This window comes from Carettochelys insculpta, chromosome 2 (assembly GCF_033958435.1).
Source record: "Carettochelys insculpta isolate YL-2023 chromosome 2, ASM3395843v1, whole genome shotgun sequence".
NCBI lineage: Eukaryota > Metazoa > Chordata > Testudines > Carettochelyidae > Carettochelys > Carettochelys insculpta.
In genome coordinates this window covers 21,583,098-21,597,389 of record NC_134138.1, presented here as the reverse complement: position 1 = coordinate 21,597,389, position 14,292 = coordinate 21,583,098, and the positions used below count along the sequence as shown (strand labels likewise).

Below are 14,292 nucleotides of genomic sequence, written 5' to 3'. Positions count from 1 at the left end.
TTTTTCCACTCTTCTTTATTAAATATATTTTCCTATGTAGTTCACATACCTAATAATAATGTTTTATTCTTTCCTCCTTTTTTATTGCTTTACAATTTAAAGGTCAACTCAAGTTAGTAATTTTATTCATATACAACATTAAACATACACTAAGTAGTATGATAATTAATAAAAACACTGGTCAAAGCAATGCAAATTATGAGCATGGTTTTGAGGTGGCACATTTGTCATTGAAGTTATTTTAGTTAACTTGTGAGCAATCCATACCAGTTTTGTACAAGGAAATCAACCAGATGAAGAGAGGTTTGGTCAGCAGTCCGGACTGCTAAATGAAGTGCTGTTTCCCCTGGCTCCTAAATACATGAAAACAATGTTACAAATTAAACACTTTTTGACCCTTTTCTCTGCAAAGATTATCATAATTAATCCACTACTGAAACATGCTCCAAACCACTAATATGTGTATTAAATCTTTAAGCAGAGAAACTACTGCAAAGGCTATGATACAAACAGCTTTTGTTTCTCACTGTTTATGGATGCTGCATTTTCCCAGGAAGTAGTATCCCCCTACTTTTGCTCCCATCATTACCCTCTCCAACCAGCTTTTCTTTTTTATCAAGTTTAGTCTAGCCATCATGCACATCCCTGAAAATACTAGTACCAATTACTCCTAGTAACAGCTGCAATTAACCCCTTCTAGCAAGGGTATGCCATCCTTCCCTATAAGAACTTGTAATACTTGGGCCTAAACTGTAAGCATCTTCCGGAAGGGACCAGGACTTGCCTGTAAAACTATGCACACCTGTGATATTGTTGAGAGGATTATAACTTGTTGACAGGATTGTAATGGTGAGATGTACAAAGACATAACAGAAACCAATTTTTTAAAATATGAGTACATAAATTTAGATGTCTAAATCAAAGCATTCTGATTTTCAAAGGACCTGAGCACACAACTCTCACTGAATTTGATAGGAGCTGAGTGTGTTCAGGACTTCTGAAAAAAAAATCTGCCATTTTCCTATTGAAGAAAACAACAAAGAAATGTTGCTTCATAATCAGCACATAAGGAAACAAATACTATTTCATAGCATACAACACACAGAGACTGACATAGGTTAATGTCACCACATGACATTCCTTAAGAACACTGTGCACTCAAATTAGCTACTTTAAAGGGAATACACCCCACAGGAATTTCATGTCATTTTAATAGAGTGTAGTGCACCAGGAATGTAGACGAGGTCATAAACTCACTAGTTGGTTGTAATGTATTAATCAGATTGCTCTCTGAACATATCCACTAGCTATAAGCATAAGATACAGGCTTCATTTTTCTTTTCTTTTTTCCTTTTTTTTTTTTTTAAATACAATCCGCAAATATTTTATGGGCATGTAGGTACCACAGAAAGGGTGACTTTTGAGAAGTGACCTAATGCAGAACAGATTAATGGCTTTGTGAATAGAATCGGGGAAGGTAATCTGTGCATATGGAGCCGCAAATAAGATGCTTAACATGAACACTGGATGTTGCCACTGTTGTCAGAGTACAAGCACCCATTCACAATATGACAGTCTGATAAAAAACAAAACAAAACAAAACAAAAAACACAACAGGTACATAGGAAAAAGCTGAATTGTGAACAGCACTGAAGGTAAGGACCAGAAGTTTTTGCCTGATGCAGAGAGAGGTGACCTGATGGAATGACTCAAAAAAGTGCATACAATGTTATACCACTGTTTTAATTGATGGCTTCCAAAAACAGTGTTTTTAACTTACTCAATATTGTTTATCTGATAAGCTTACCTGTCCAGGCTCTAACAGTGGCTCCATTAGCTCTACCCCCTCTGCATAGACTTGAATTAGTGCAAGTAAATCCCTGGATTTGACAGCCTCAAGTAGTTCATTCAGTTTAGCTGCTGCAGATGTGCAAGTCTTTCTAGAAAACCTATGATCTACATATTTAGCAGTGATATATTCTTTACGTGCTGTCCTGGGGGGGAAAAAAATAGAACTTAGCTTAGACTTACAAGTAAAATGGATCTCAACTGGGTGGATAATTTATGTTTAAAATCAGAAATCTGCTTGTTTAAACTGACTTTGAACGTAAGGATTGACTGTGTATAGAAAGATATGATAATCCCACTTAATATAGAACAATTTAATCTCTATGATGTGGCACACTATTTGCAAACAAGAGGTACAAAATGATGTAAAGGCGTATCTTAAAGTATGCTGCCTTTTCAATAATACATGAGATATACCCTTTAATTTTGGGAAATTGGTTTAATTAAAAACTAAAGATAGAGAAGACAATTTTCATAATATGAAAATACATGTAAATACATCAACATGTTCAATTATTCTTCATAATATATATGTCTGCTTTCTAGGTCCCTTCATTATTAATAGTGCAAGAAAAATGATAAAGAACAATTGAACATGTGGATATGTCTTACATGTTTCATATTATCAACATTCCCTTCAGAGTCTTCAGTTCTGAACTGAACTGAGTTCCAAAAATCAAAGTATACCCATGTACCTATTATGGGCTAGGGAATAGAACATGAAAATCCAACAGATTGTTGTCATTTCTATTACAGTGATTCTATTTGTTTAGAACAAGGGTTTACTTTTTTCTAACTTGCAGTAATCCTGCATTGATGATATAAAACTGAATTTACTATAATTATTTCCAGGGTAACTGATAAATATTGTAAACAGAGAATTATCACTTCACTGGAAAATCAAGAAGAGGAGCGGTTGAGAAGTAAGGTCTTTTTCAAATGGAACATATTCCATAATAGTAAAAGGAAAAACAAAATTAATGTCCAACTACTGTTTGCAGAAATGACTTCTTTTTCAAGATTTCTCTGTGATACTTTAAGATTAAAATTGTGGAATGGAAAAGAATTCTCTCCTCAGGCCAAAAAAGTGGTCTTCTCTGTGATTTAGCGACTGTGATAGGTTCGGTGAGAATTTACTTCCCTGACTATAGTGATCCTCTGGTTTTGCCCAGTTAACAGAATATCTAAGTCACTACACTGATGCCCCTCTACAGCTGAACTTCTCTGCACGACCTCTCCCACTAGGCATAAAGCCACGAGTTCTGCTGTTTAAGAAAACGGGGCTGGATTTATCCATAAATTGACATGAAAAGATTCATTATTTGTTAATCTATTAGAATTTATTACAAGAGTGTGTACTACAAAATTAAATAAATGTGGACTATTCTGTGGCATATTTTAAGGACATATAACCCATCACGTATGAACACTAACTTCCTGTGAAGTAAATTAAGAACAATTTTAAGGAAAATTAATGACTAGCAATGACTGGAATTCCACAATAAGAAATTTAGTGGTCTAGATTGGCAGGTGGAATGATTTTTTTTTCCCATCCTCAGACAATCTTTCCTTATTTAACTTCTCCTTTAACTCGATTATAGCTTAATACAGTTCACTACAGAAAATCTATCTACACACACATACTCCATTCCAATTGTGTACTGGGAAAGTGTTCATGTTCAGTACTTACATATCACTGGATGGAGTGGGTTTGGGTGAAGGACTAGGTAAACTTCCTTCCATTATATCATTAAAACTATTATTTCCTACATTCTTGGCCAGCTGTAGCAAAACAAAGCAAATGTTTTCATAATTTGCTATTAGTCTCAAATTTTCAAATAAAGCTTTTTTTGTAAATACAGTTCATTTTTCATATTAGCAGAGGACAGTACAAATAATTAGATGCAAAATGTATATATATAATTAAAATTAAACTTAGGTTTTGTCTAAACTTGAAGCTAGGTGTGCAATTCTCTTGAGCAGACATACTCATGTTAGCTCTGATCAAGCTAGCATGCTAAAAATAGTGTAACTATGGGTGCATCAATAGTGGATACATGGAATAGCCAAGCCGGTGGATATGTACCTGGACTAGCACATTTTACCACTTGTCATGATAATCAGAGCTACATGCCTATTTCTAGCATACTAGTTCATTTAGAACTAGTGTGATTATATCTGCTCAAGATGGGAATCACATCCCTAGTTCCACACATAGACATAGATTTAATGCACTGGAAAACATTCTTGTTACTCACCTTATAGTTACTGGAGTGTGGACCCTATGTATATTCCACGCTAGGTGCATGTGCGTTCCATGTGCCTGAAATAGGAAGATTTTTCATTAGCAGTGTTTATTGGTCCACATATATACCTTTTGCCTCCTTGCACACTGAACCAATGACATACTGTATGATGTGGACAGACCACCTCTTCAATTCTTCCTCTACTGAGTATCACCTTAGGAAAGAATCCAGAGAGGAAGAACGCAGGGCAGTTGAATACATATAGGGCCCACACATCTTGAAGAACTCCAGTTACTGTGAGGTAAGTAATGAGAATTTCTTCGAGTGATGGTCACTATGCGTATTCCACTTGAGGTGGCTCATAAGCAGTCCTTACTGAGGGAGAAGGCATGAGGAACCTGCTGTTTCAGAGAGTTCAGTATCTCTAGGCTGAAGGATGCATCTATTGAAGATGCTTGTGCCAGGGTATAATGTCTAGCAAAGGACTGCACAGAATCTCATGTTGCTGCTCTACAGATTTCTACAAGGACACCCTGAACAGATGCCAGTCAAGGTGTCGGGGGTCTGGAAAATTTGGGCCTGACACCCTGCGGAGGGTAATGTTGCTGTAACTGAATCCATAAGTACTCCAATAAAGTCTACAATTTGCATGAAAAGTTAGGGCAACTCTCTACGCTTACGGAGACGGGCATGACCGATCCCTGAGCAGCTCTTTTTGAGGTAGGGATATATTGGAGTGAACTGGTGATATAGGTATGGTCCCAAAATAGACAGTACCTTTGTGAAAATCCTCAGGATGGTTGAGAGACCTAAGGAAGTGTTTCATACTGATAAAGGTTTGGGCTCCCCATAAAACGCACGAACCTCCTGTGTGCTGGACAAATGTGCATGTGGAAACAAGTATCATTTAAATTGAGAACTGCAAACTAGTCATTTTTTTTCACAGAGGCCAAGATGACCATTTTGAATCCTTAAGAGTAGATGAAGACATTCATTTGTCTAAGCTCCAGAAAGAGTCTCCAGACTCTTTGTTCTAGGTTAAGAAAACATCTTGAATACCTCTCCCAGCCCTTATCCTCAACTGAGAGGAGACAAGTTCTATAGTTCCAGCTGGACCAGGGAGTCTGCCTTCTGTCTGAATACCCTTCCATGAGACAGATGCCTGAAAAGAGACTACCATGAATGATTTTTGGTAAGGATGGAGATGCTTTCTATAAAGGTGTCTGGTGGTGACAATTTCTGGGATCTATTCATCTAACGTATGACACTATGCTGAGGAAAAATGGGCCACCTGGTTACTGAATGGAATGTGGATGGCAGGAGGGCTGGTTTGTGGCTCACAAGATGTCCCATCAAAAAGATTTCTTGGCAGGAGCCTAGAGCTGGTGAGAAAATGACATAGATGTTTTGTCTGTCCCACTGCATCCTGGTGCTTCCTCAAAGGCTCACAGGCCCTTTGGTTGTAAGGGGCTGAGAACTGAGACACTGCTTATACAGTGATGGCGTGGAGTATTTTCTCCGAGGTGGTGGGATATCCCCAGAGTAGAGCATTGTGTTCCTCAGAATATGCAGTCCTCACAGATACACAATGACTCGTTTCATTTTGTCGCTGAACAAGTTGTTGTCTTCGAAGAGAAAATCTTCCAAAGTGGCTTGAACTTCCTTGGGAAACCTAGAGGACTGCAGTTTTGAAACCTGTCTTGTTACATCTGAAGCCTCCATGAAGTGAGAAGTGGTATCTGCTGCACCTACTAAAGTTCGAAGGAACAGTATAGCTATCACCTGACCGTCATCAATCATGGCTTGGAAATGCAATCTAGCTCCTGAGATACATAGTTTGTGAACTCAAAAACTCCTTATAATTAATAAAATTGTATTTAGGCATCCAAGATTGATAATCTGCAATGCAAAATTATAGTCATAGAACCACAGAACTGGAAGAGTGTAGCTCTGCCCTCTGATAAGCTGGCATCTGGGAGCACCATCCTTGGAGGAGTAAAATACAGTGCCTCTAGCTAATACACAAGGAAGTCTGATTACCCAAGACTGAACTGGATCATCAGGGAGAATTCCATGAGTAATCTCTGCAGTTGCAACACTCAACGTTGATGGAATCAGAGGAAATGAATGACAAGTCCTGCACCTGGAGAGGATGTGGAACTCCCTGAGGCTATAAAACCAAATGTTGTGGAAGTCACTGACCAGGAAGATCCAGGGCCATGCAGAACTTGAAACTGGGGATCTCAAGCAAACTAAATACCTCAAATGAGGGATAATCGGCGTGGGGGGGGAGGGTGAAGGCACTCCAAACTTCTGCTAACACTATCTAGTTAAATACTAAAAACTAAATAACTAGGAATTAGTAAACATTTTTAAAAAATTGGAATTTGAAGCAGGAACGTTAGCAAAGCTGTGGACATGTCTCTGAGATAGACCCTGTCCAAAGGGCAGTAAAAATGAACTGGAGAGGCAGCCAGTCAGCACCACACCTTATGCACTTGGTTCCAACCACAATGAGGAGAGGGTTCAAGTGTGGACCAATGGACACTGCTAACAAAAATTCTTCTGATCTCAGGCACATGATGTACTTTCGCACCTCGAGTGGAATAAACATAACGACGATCATTCAGTGAACTTCAGAATTATATTCTACTTAAATTCTAATAATTTTTACATGTCCCCCCCAAAACACATTTCGCAATGTCCTGTGCAAAACATCAAATTGTATCTATTGCTCTGACATATTCTGTTTGAAACATGTCACAAACTTCACATTTGTATTCTCCCACATTCAGTTGATAAACTACAGTCTCATCTAATACGATTTGATAGCAACATTCTGAATTCTCTAATGCAGTGGTCTGCAACCTGCGGCTCTGCAGACACATGCGGCTCTTTAAAGACTTCTTTGTGGCTCCCAAGACTATAATTGTAAAGTAAAAAAAAACCCTCCAGATTATTTTTGATAAATGCTGAATGTCTAAAAGCCCAAAGATGAACAACTCAGATCTAAATAGCAAACAATATGTGATCTTGAAAGTCGTTTAACTCCTCCTACCATGCTCCAGGGAGAGAGAGAAGGTTTGGAAGTGAAAATCATGAAGACATGTTCAAACACACACATAAAGTGTGCTGAAATAGAATATGTAAAAAGTTTGTGAATGTACTGCAGTAAACTTCTATCCTTGTGTACACTGTTCTTAAAATAGGGGTTATAAAAAGTATACTTTGATGTTACTTATTAAGGACCATCTCATATTCACATACATTGCAGCTCTTGAATTATTGAGTTTTTTTACTAAATCGGGAGAAATGGCTCTTTTTACTATTTCAGTTGTTGAACCCTGCTTTAGTGGTTTGAAATTTGTTTCCCTCTCTGTTGTCATGCAAGGATTTTGACAGTAGCTTTTGATTCAGGCTCAAGACTATGTAACAAAAGGTAACATGCAAAGTAAACTAATACTGACAGCACCAATTACTAATATATATCTTTAGGAATGAACCGAGTGAATCAAGAAAATAAAACTGGTAAATGGACAAAAGTATAAGCCAGTGTTTCCCAAATGGTGTTCCGTGGAACCCCAGGGTTCTGCAAAGTGAAAAGAAGGGTTTTGAGGAAAAATCCTGTTATAATAGCTGACTCCTCTGTAGCTCCCTGCCCTGCCACTGCTGAAAGAGTAGAACTACATTTAATTGGTTTAATGGCCGACAGGGTGGCGAGAGGAATCAGCCATTAAAACAACTGCATTTAGTTCCATTATTTCAGCAGCAGCAGGACAGGGAGCCGCAGAGAGCCCTCACTCACCCTATTATGCAAGCAGCCACACTCCTCCAGTGGGTGTGGCTCAGCTTACTCCCACCAGTGGAACTCGTCCACGTCAGTCTTCCGTCTGCTGCACACATGTGGCTGCCCTATGTAGGCTCCCCAGCCAGCGCCAAACATGGGTTAGTCCTAGGGGACCGTTTGGAGACTGAGAGGGGTTAAGCCTGGGACGGGTGGGGGGGCAGGTTTGGGGCTGAGAGGGTTAAACCTGGGGATCTGGGGCAGGTTTGTGAGATGGGGGTAAAGCTTGGGAAACAAGGGGGGCAGATTTGGGGGCTAAGGTGGGTAAAGCCTGAAGATAGGGGGTGGATTTGGTGTTAAAGGGGGTAAAACCTGGGAATGGGGATCCACAAAATTATTTTGAGTTTAAAAGGGTTTCTTGGCCAAATAAAATAAGGAAACACTGGTATAAGTAGTACAAGAGAAATCTTTCTCCATCATACTAGCAAAATTTGAATATACAATTTTCTGAAAAATATATCCTTTAAAAATGTACCAACACATTATTCTATAGCTGCAAGTATTCTTCACTTGCAGAGTATCTGACTTAAGATATACAAATTAGAGAGTCTCACCAAGAGTTCAGACGTTCCTAATTTGTCTAATTCCAAAGACTGAATTCGAGAAATATGAACACCCATTTCCCTATGTATTCCAGAACACTCTATACAGGTTAAAATGCCCAGGTTTGTTGACAGCCAAGTTGGATCTGTAGAAGAGGATAAGAAATAAAATAATTACCAAATATTAAAATGAGTGAGAGTTATGTTCTTAAAAAAAACTATATTATTCAATGACAATGACTGTTCTCTTTTTTGGGGGGAGGAGTATTAAACAAAAGCAAGTGAACCCTGAATATTTGATGCTATTTCAATCTCCATCATCAAACTGAACCAAAAACCAAATAAAATTTATTTTTCTACTAATACAATAGTTTGTATAGTCAAAAAATCCATCATCTCTACAAAAATCTAGTACAAAATGTTCAAACCCATGTACTTAAACACATTTTCACACCTAAATGTAATAGTGCTCATTCCCCAAATTTGTTCATTTTGTCCTTAATTTTTAATGCTAAAATGTATTTTTCATAAAGAATTCAATTAAGAAACATGTTACTATACATGAAACGGCTATCCACAAAGAAAAACTTCAAACTCTAGTTTTGTTTAACACCCAAATAATTCTCATATCATATATGTTGTAAAATGAACATGTTCAATCTGTCAGGTTTTTTCCTTGGAAAACTTAACAGAAACAATATGGCCAGATTAGAGGAGGACAAGTGGTTCAAAATGAGCCTCATACAATTTTCCTTGGCCAGAGGGAAAACTGTGTGTCCCCTACGTGATCAATGGTTTAAAAGCAAAAAGAAAGAGGAGAGATGCTTGGGACTCATTGTACGCAAGATGGCAAAGATTAATAAAGAGCATTTCCCCAGATTTCCAGAGATCTAAATTATAAACTATGAACTACTTATTGTCCTTCACTATTTGAAAAGCTGTATTTTTTCCCATGGTTGCAATACTCTACTCAGATATCAAGCTAGCCATTTCTAATGTACCCATCATTGTAGAATGTAGTTACCAGTATTTCAGCATAATATTTGTAACAACTACCTACCAGAGGCATTAGTTTCCATCTTCCACAGTCAATTGTTCTACTACCCTTCTGAGGGTCCTCCTTATGATATGAAAGCAGCAGCTATCAAGCACGATAAAACTCAGTAGCCCTACGATGATTTATAATCAATGTTTAATTGTTCTCTAGCTCGGACAAGGAAAAATGACTGGTCACAAATTCTCCTGCTCTGAAGGTATCATTCCAAAAGGATTCTTACACCAAGTTTTTGCTGTCTGGTACAAGACTCGGAAAACTATCAAAGCTCTGAAGGTTTTAGGCACTTATGAGTAAAAAGGATAAGGCACAAACTGGGACACACTATTCATACTTGTGTTAAACTCTTAGCTGCCAACCAGTAAGGGGGTGGTTTGTGAATCACATTATTAATTCTGTCCTTACGATTACGAAATTTTAAAAACATTGGCAGTTCCACAAGTCTCATGCTATGAAGCTGAGATCCAAGAGTAAGACTCCTGAAGGATCTCATCCTTCTTAACCACTGCCAAACCATGACTCACTTCCAAGTAAGTAGCTTACAAAAGAGCAGAGATGCCAAACCATTTCTGTTCCACTGCAGTAGGAATCTGGAGAGAATGAAACGTCAGCAATTCAAATCCCACATGGAGTTTGGGCTGCCGAATCTGAGTGCAGACAGCATGCAACTATGATGAATGAGACTCACAACACTTGCTTTTTAAAAATAGGGTTGAAGGCTGATCTACATGTTGCTTACAAAGTTAATCTGCACTTAAACGTTCAAAAAATTATTTCGCTTATATATAAGATTTGGTGACATTCATGTAAATTAAGATACCTGGTGATCCACAGTCACAACAGACTTCATTTCCGGGTAATCTCTGTACATCATCAATAATGGCTTTTGTTAGATCCTCTAAACTGTTTTCCCCTGTGCTCTGCTCTCCACGGAATGCCATATTTAATGCTTCTTCTTTACTGTTTGTCAATACTGATATCCATCTAGTATCAAATGAAAGGTTTTTATGAAGATTGTTTTTCAAATACATCTTTACCAAATACAACCCTTTTACCTATAATAGAAAAAACAACGTAGAGGTGGAACATAAGAACATATAAGAACATAAGAATGGCCATACTGGGTCAGACCAAAGGTCCATCCAGCCCAGCATCCCATCTGCCGACGGTGGCCAATGCCAGGTGCCCCAGAGAAGGAAAACAGAAGACAATGATCAAGTGATTTATCTCCTGCCATCCTTCTCCTGCCCTTGTTCTGAAGGCTAGGGCACCATACTTTATCCCTGGCTAATAGCCATTTATGGACCTAACCTGCAAAAATTTATCAAGCTCTTTTTTAAACCCTAATAGAGTCCTGGCCTTCACAGCCTCCTCGGGCAAGGAGTTCCACAGGCTGACTGTGCGCTGTGTGAAGAAAAATTTCCTTTTATTAGTTTTGAACCTACTACCCATCAATTTCATTTGGTGTCCCCTAGTTCTTGTATTATGGGAAAAGGTAAATAATTTTTCTATATTCACTTTCTCCACACCATTCATGATTTTATATACCTCTATCATATCGCCCCTCAATCGCCTCTTTTCCAAACTGAAAAGTCCCAGTCCCTCTAGCCTCTCCCCATATGGGACCCGTTCCAAGCCCCTAATCATCTTAGTCGCCCTTTTCTGAACCTTTTCTAATGCCAATATATCTTTTTTGAGGTGAGGAGACCACATCTGCACGCAGTACTCAAGATGTGGGCGTACCATAGTTTTATATAGGGGAAGTATGATATCTTTTGTCTTATTATATCGATCCCTTTTTTAATAATTTCTAACATCCTATTTGCTTTACTAACTGCCGCTGCACACTGCGTGGATGTCTTCAGAGAACTATCCACTATAACTCCAAGATCCCTTTCCTCATCTGTCGTAGCTAAATTTGACCCCATCATGTAGTACGTGTAATTTGGGTTATTTTTTCCAACATGCATTACCTGACACTTACCCACATTAAATTTCATTTGCCATTTTGCTGCCCAATCACTCAGTTTGCTGAGATCTTTTTGTAGTTCTTCACAATCTGTTTTGGTTTTGACTGTCCTGAACAACTTGGTGTCATCTGCAAACTTTGCCACTTCACTGCTTACCTCATCTTCTAGATCACTGATGAACAAGTTGAACAGGATCGGTCCCAGGACTGACCCCTGGGGAACACCACTAGTTACCCTCCTCCATTGTGAAAATTTACCATTTATTCCCACCCTTTGTTTTCTGTCTTTTAGCCAATTCCCGATCCATGAAAGGATCTTTCCTCCTATCCCATGACCACCTAACTGATTTAACAATGTGTGCCACCATATGCAATTCCTGGTTTCTGCAAGTGGAGAGAGCCTAAATGCCAGATTTGGAATATAAGTTCCTAGGCACTTTTGAAAATATCACAAGGCACTTACCTACATCTTCAGACACCTAAATTCTTTAAAAAAATCTAGTCCTGATTCTTCTCCTATAATAGCTCATATACACAGACTACGAAGGCAAAAAGATGGGACAGGTAAGGAATAAAAATAGGACAGATTTTAGAAAGGAAGAGAAAGATCATAGAAAGTAATGGAATAATAGTAGTGGCCAACATTAAGACTGTAACTGGTAAATGTGATTTTACAGACATTGTTGACCTGTAACAAGAGAGTTTGAAGTTGTTTCAGGTACTATACCTCTCCTGAGTCTACCAACTGATATTGAAGGGTTATACAATAACATTTACTTATTTTTAAAAACACATTTCTCTCACTTCCTGCTGTGTGAAAGCCACAAATTAAGAAGAACTAGTGACAGGATAGATTTTACACGAGAATTAGAAAAAAAATTGGCTACATACAAAGAGCTCTCTAATATATCAAATGAGCAAGCTGAACAAACAAACCAAAATAAGAACAAACAGCAGCTTTTTTCCCCTCCACTTGCAGCTCCAGTAATTGTTTGCCTTACTTAGAATGAAAGCAGATAAAACATCACACTTCTGTCTAAAAAGGCTCTAACTCTTAAACCCACTTCCTGCTTATATATGTCAACATTTCATATGCAGTGTGTGATTTTTTTTCCAGTGTGCTTTAATGGCTAGGTTCAACTGAATGGACTGATGATGAAACTTCAGACTTAATTTCATAGTCTCTGTTGTGCAAGTACTAAAGCATGTAAGTAACTTTACAGACCTAAGTAGTTTAATGGGGACCTCATATATACAAAATTACATTAATGTTTGCAGAATCAGGGCCTGAATTTGTACTTGCACTCACATATAAACTTTTTGATTTTATAACTGGATGTACAAATGACCAATTGGGGAACAAATACTCTTTTCCAAGCAACATGCAAAGAAAAGCTAGAAAAACCAAGCTTAAGATGCACCCTCCCTTCCCCAGGAAATGTAACCAGTTACAACATTTCTATCTATAATTGTGTACTGAAAGCAATGTATGTCCTACACATAATGTGAATTTGTAAAGTAAAACATATAAACACACTCTAGGTGGCAGTAAACTGTAATTTTGCTGATGAAGACCAGTTTGAGAGAGAAAGAAAGTATTTTTGGTTTGTGATATTAGCATAATCCATAAATATTTAGGTAACATACAAGCTGAAATATTTGTTCATTTAGAAATTGGCAGCTGTCTTAACTTGTCAGCAATTACAGTTATTATGGTTATAATTTAATTGCAATTAAGATAAACATAAATTAACATCCAACCTCAAGTATATAATATCATTAAAAAAGAAAATTTCAATCACTATTAGAAGTAATTATAATTAGATAAAAACTGGTTGTGTGAGCTGCCCACAAGTTTGATCCAGTGTTTCAAGCATTTATTTGTTTATTACAGTTACACATGTCTAAAACAATTCTCTTTTTATTTCTTTTAGCCAAGGAATTCAAAAATTCCATAGAGCTGCATCACGTTGTGTGCTGTAGCTCGAGATTATCACCAGGGACAATTTAACACAAACATTCAGGCCATTTATGTGATAGAATTGACCATTAGCACTGCAAAAATGGAAGAAATATAATTTATACATTATTCACTGGAAGTTCTCCTTCCACGCAAAAAACCACTCAAGTAAGTAAAAATAACCTTTTAACCCAATATAATATTCTTAGTTATCCTATGGTTCTCCTCTCTCTATTTTAATAATAGCTTTGTTATTTTTGTACACGTTCTATTTGCAGAGACGTGCACAGATACAAAATTTGTATCAGCATCCACATCTGTAACCAGAAAAATGAGCAGTAGATAGCCACACTGACAGCCACGGATGCAGACACTTGCAGAAATAAAATGGATACCTGCAAATTTGCAGTGTGCTAAAAAGAATATGTGTATCCTCATAATATTACAGAGAAAATACCAAATTACATCAGCACAATTGGGTGATCTTGATTTTCTTAACAACACCTTCCTGCTTAGCTCAATATATTGCTTCATGGAAGATTCAGATTTTGTCAGACACCACAAAGTAAGTTTATCAACATAGGGAAGACAAAATATATGGCAGATCAGCCACAAGACAAAAATAAATGGTGGAAACTGATGAATAATAGGAGATATTTATTAACACACTATGATGTGTTACTATACAGAATTAAAAATGATATTTATGGGGTAGTGATCAATGGCTCAATGGCTGGTTGGCAGTCAGCTTCAAGTGGAGTGCCCTAAGGTTCAGATCTAGGGCTAGTATTGTTCAATATCTTTATTAATGACCTGGATGAAGGGATGG

At 37.7% G+C, this 14,292-nt stretch overlaps 1 protein-coding gene across 3 annotated transcripts in view; it reads right to left on the bottom strand.

The window, feature by feature from the left end:
- ASAP1 (ArfGAP with SH3 domain, ankyrin repeat and PH domain 1) overlaps positions 1-14,292 on the bottom strand; it is a 274,729-nt gene that overhangs the window by 52,842 nt on the left and 207,595 nt on the right. For all 3 annotated transcript variants that reach the window (XM_074986652.1, XM_074986653.1, XM_074986655.1), the window contains 5 exons: positions 10,355-10,518; positions 8,493-8,626; positions 3,539-3,630; positions 1,808-1,994; positions 268-353 (listed from right to left, as the gene is read on the bottom strand). In XM_074986652.1, the coding sequence (XP_074842753.1) occupies positions 268-353; positions 1,808-1,994; positions 3,539-3,630; positions 8,493-8,626; positions 10,355-10,518 (663 nt within the window). The remainder of the gene's footprint in view (positions 1-267; positions 354-1,807; positions 1,995-3,538; positions 3,631-8,492; positions 8,627-10,354; positions 10,519-14,292) is intronic.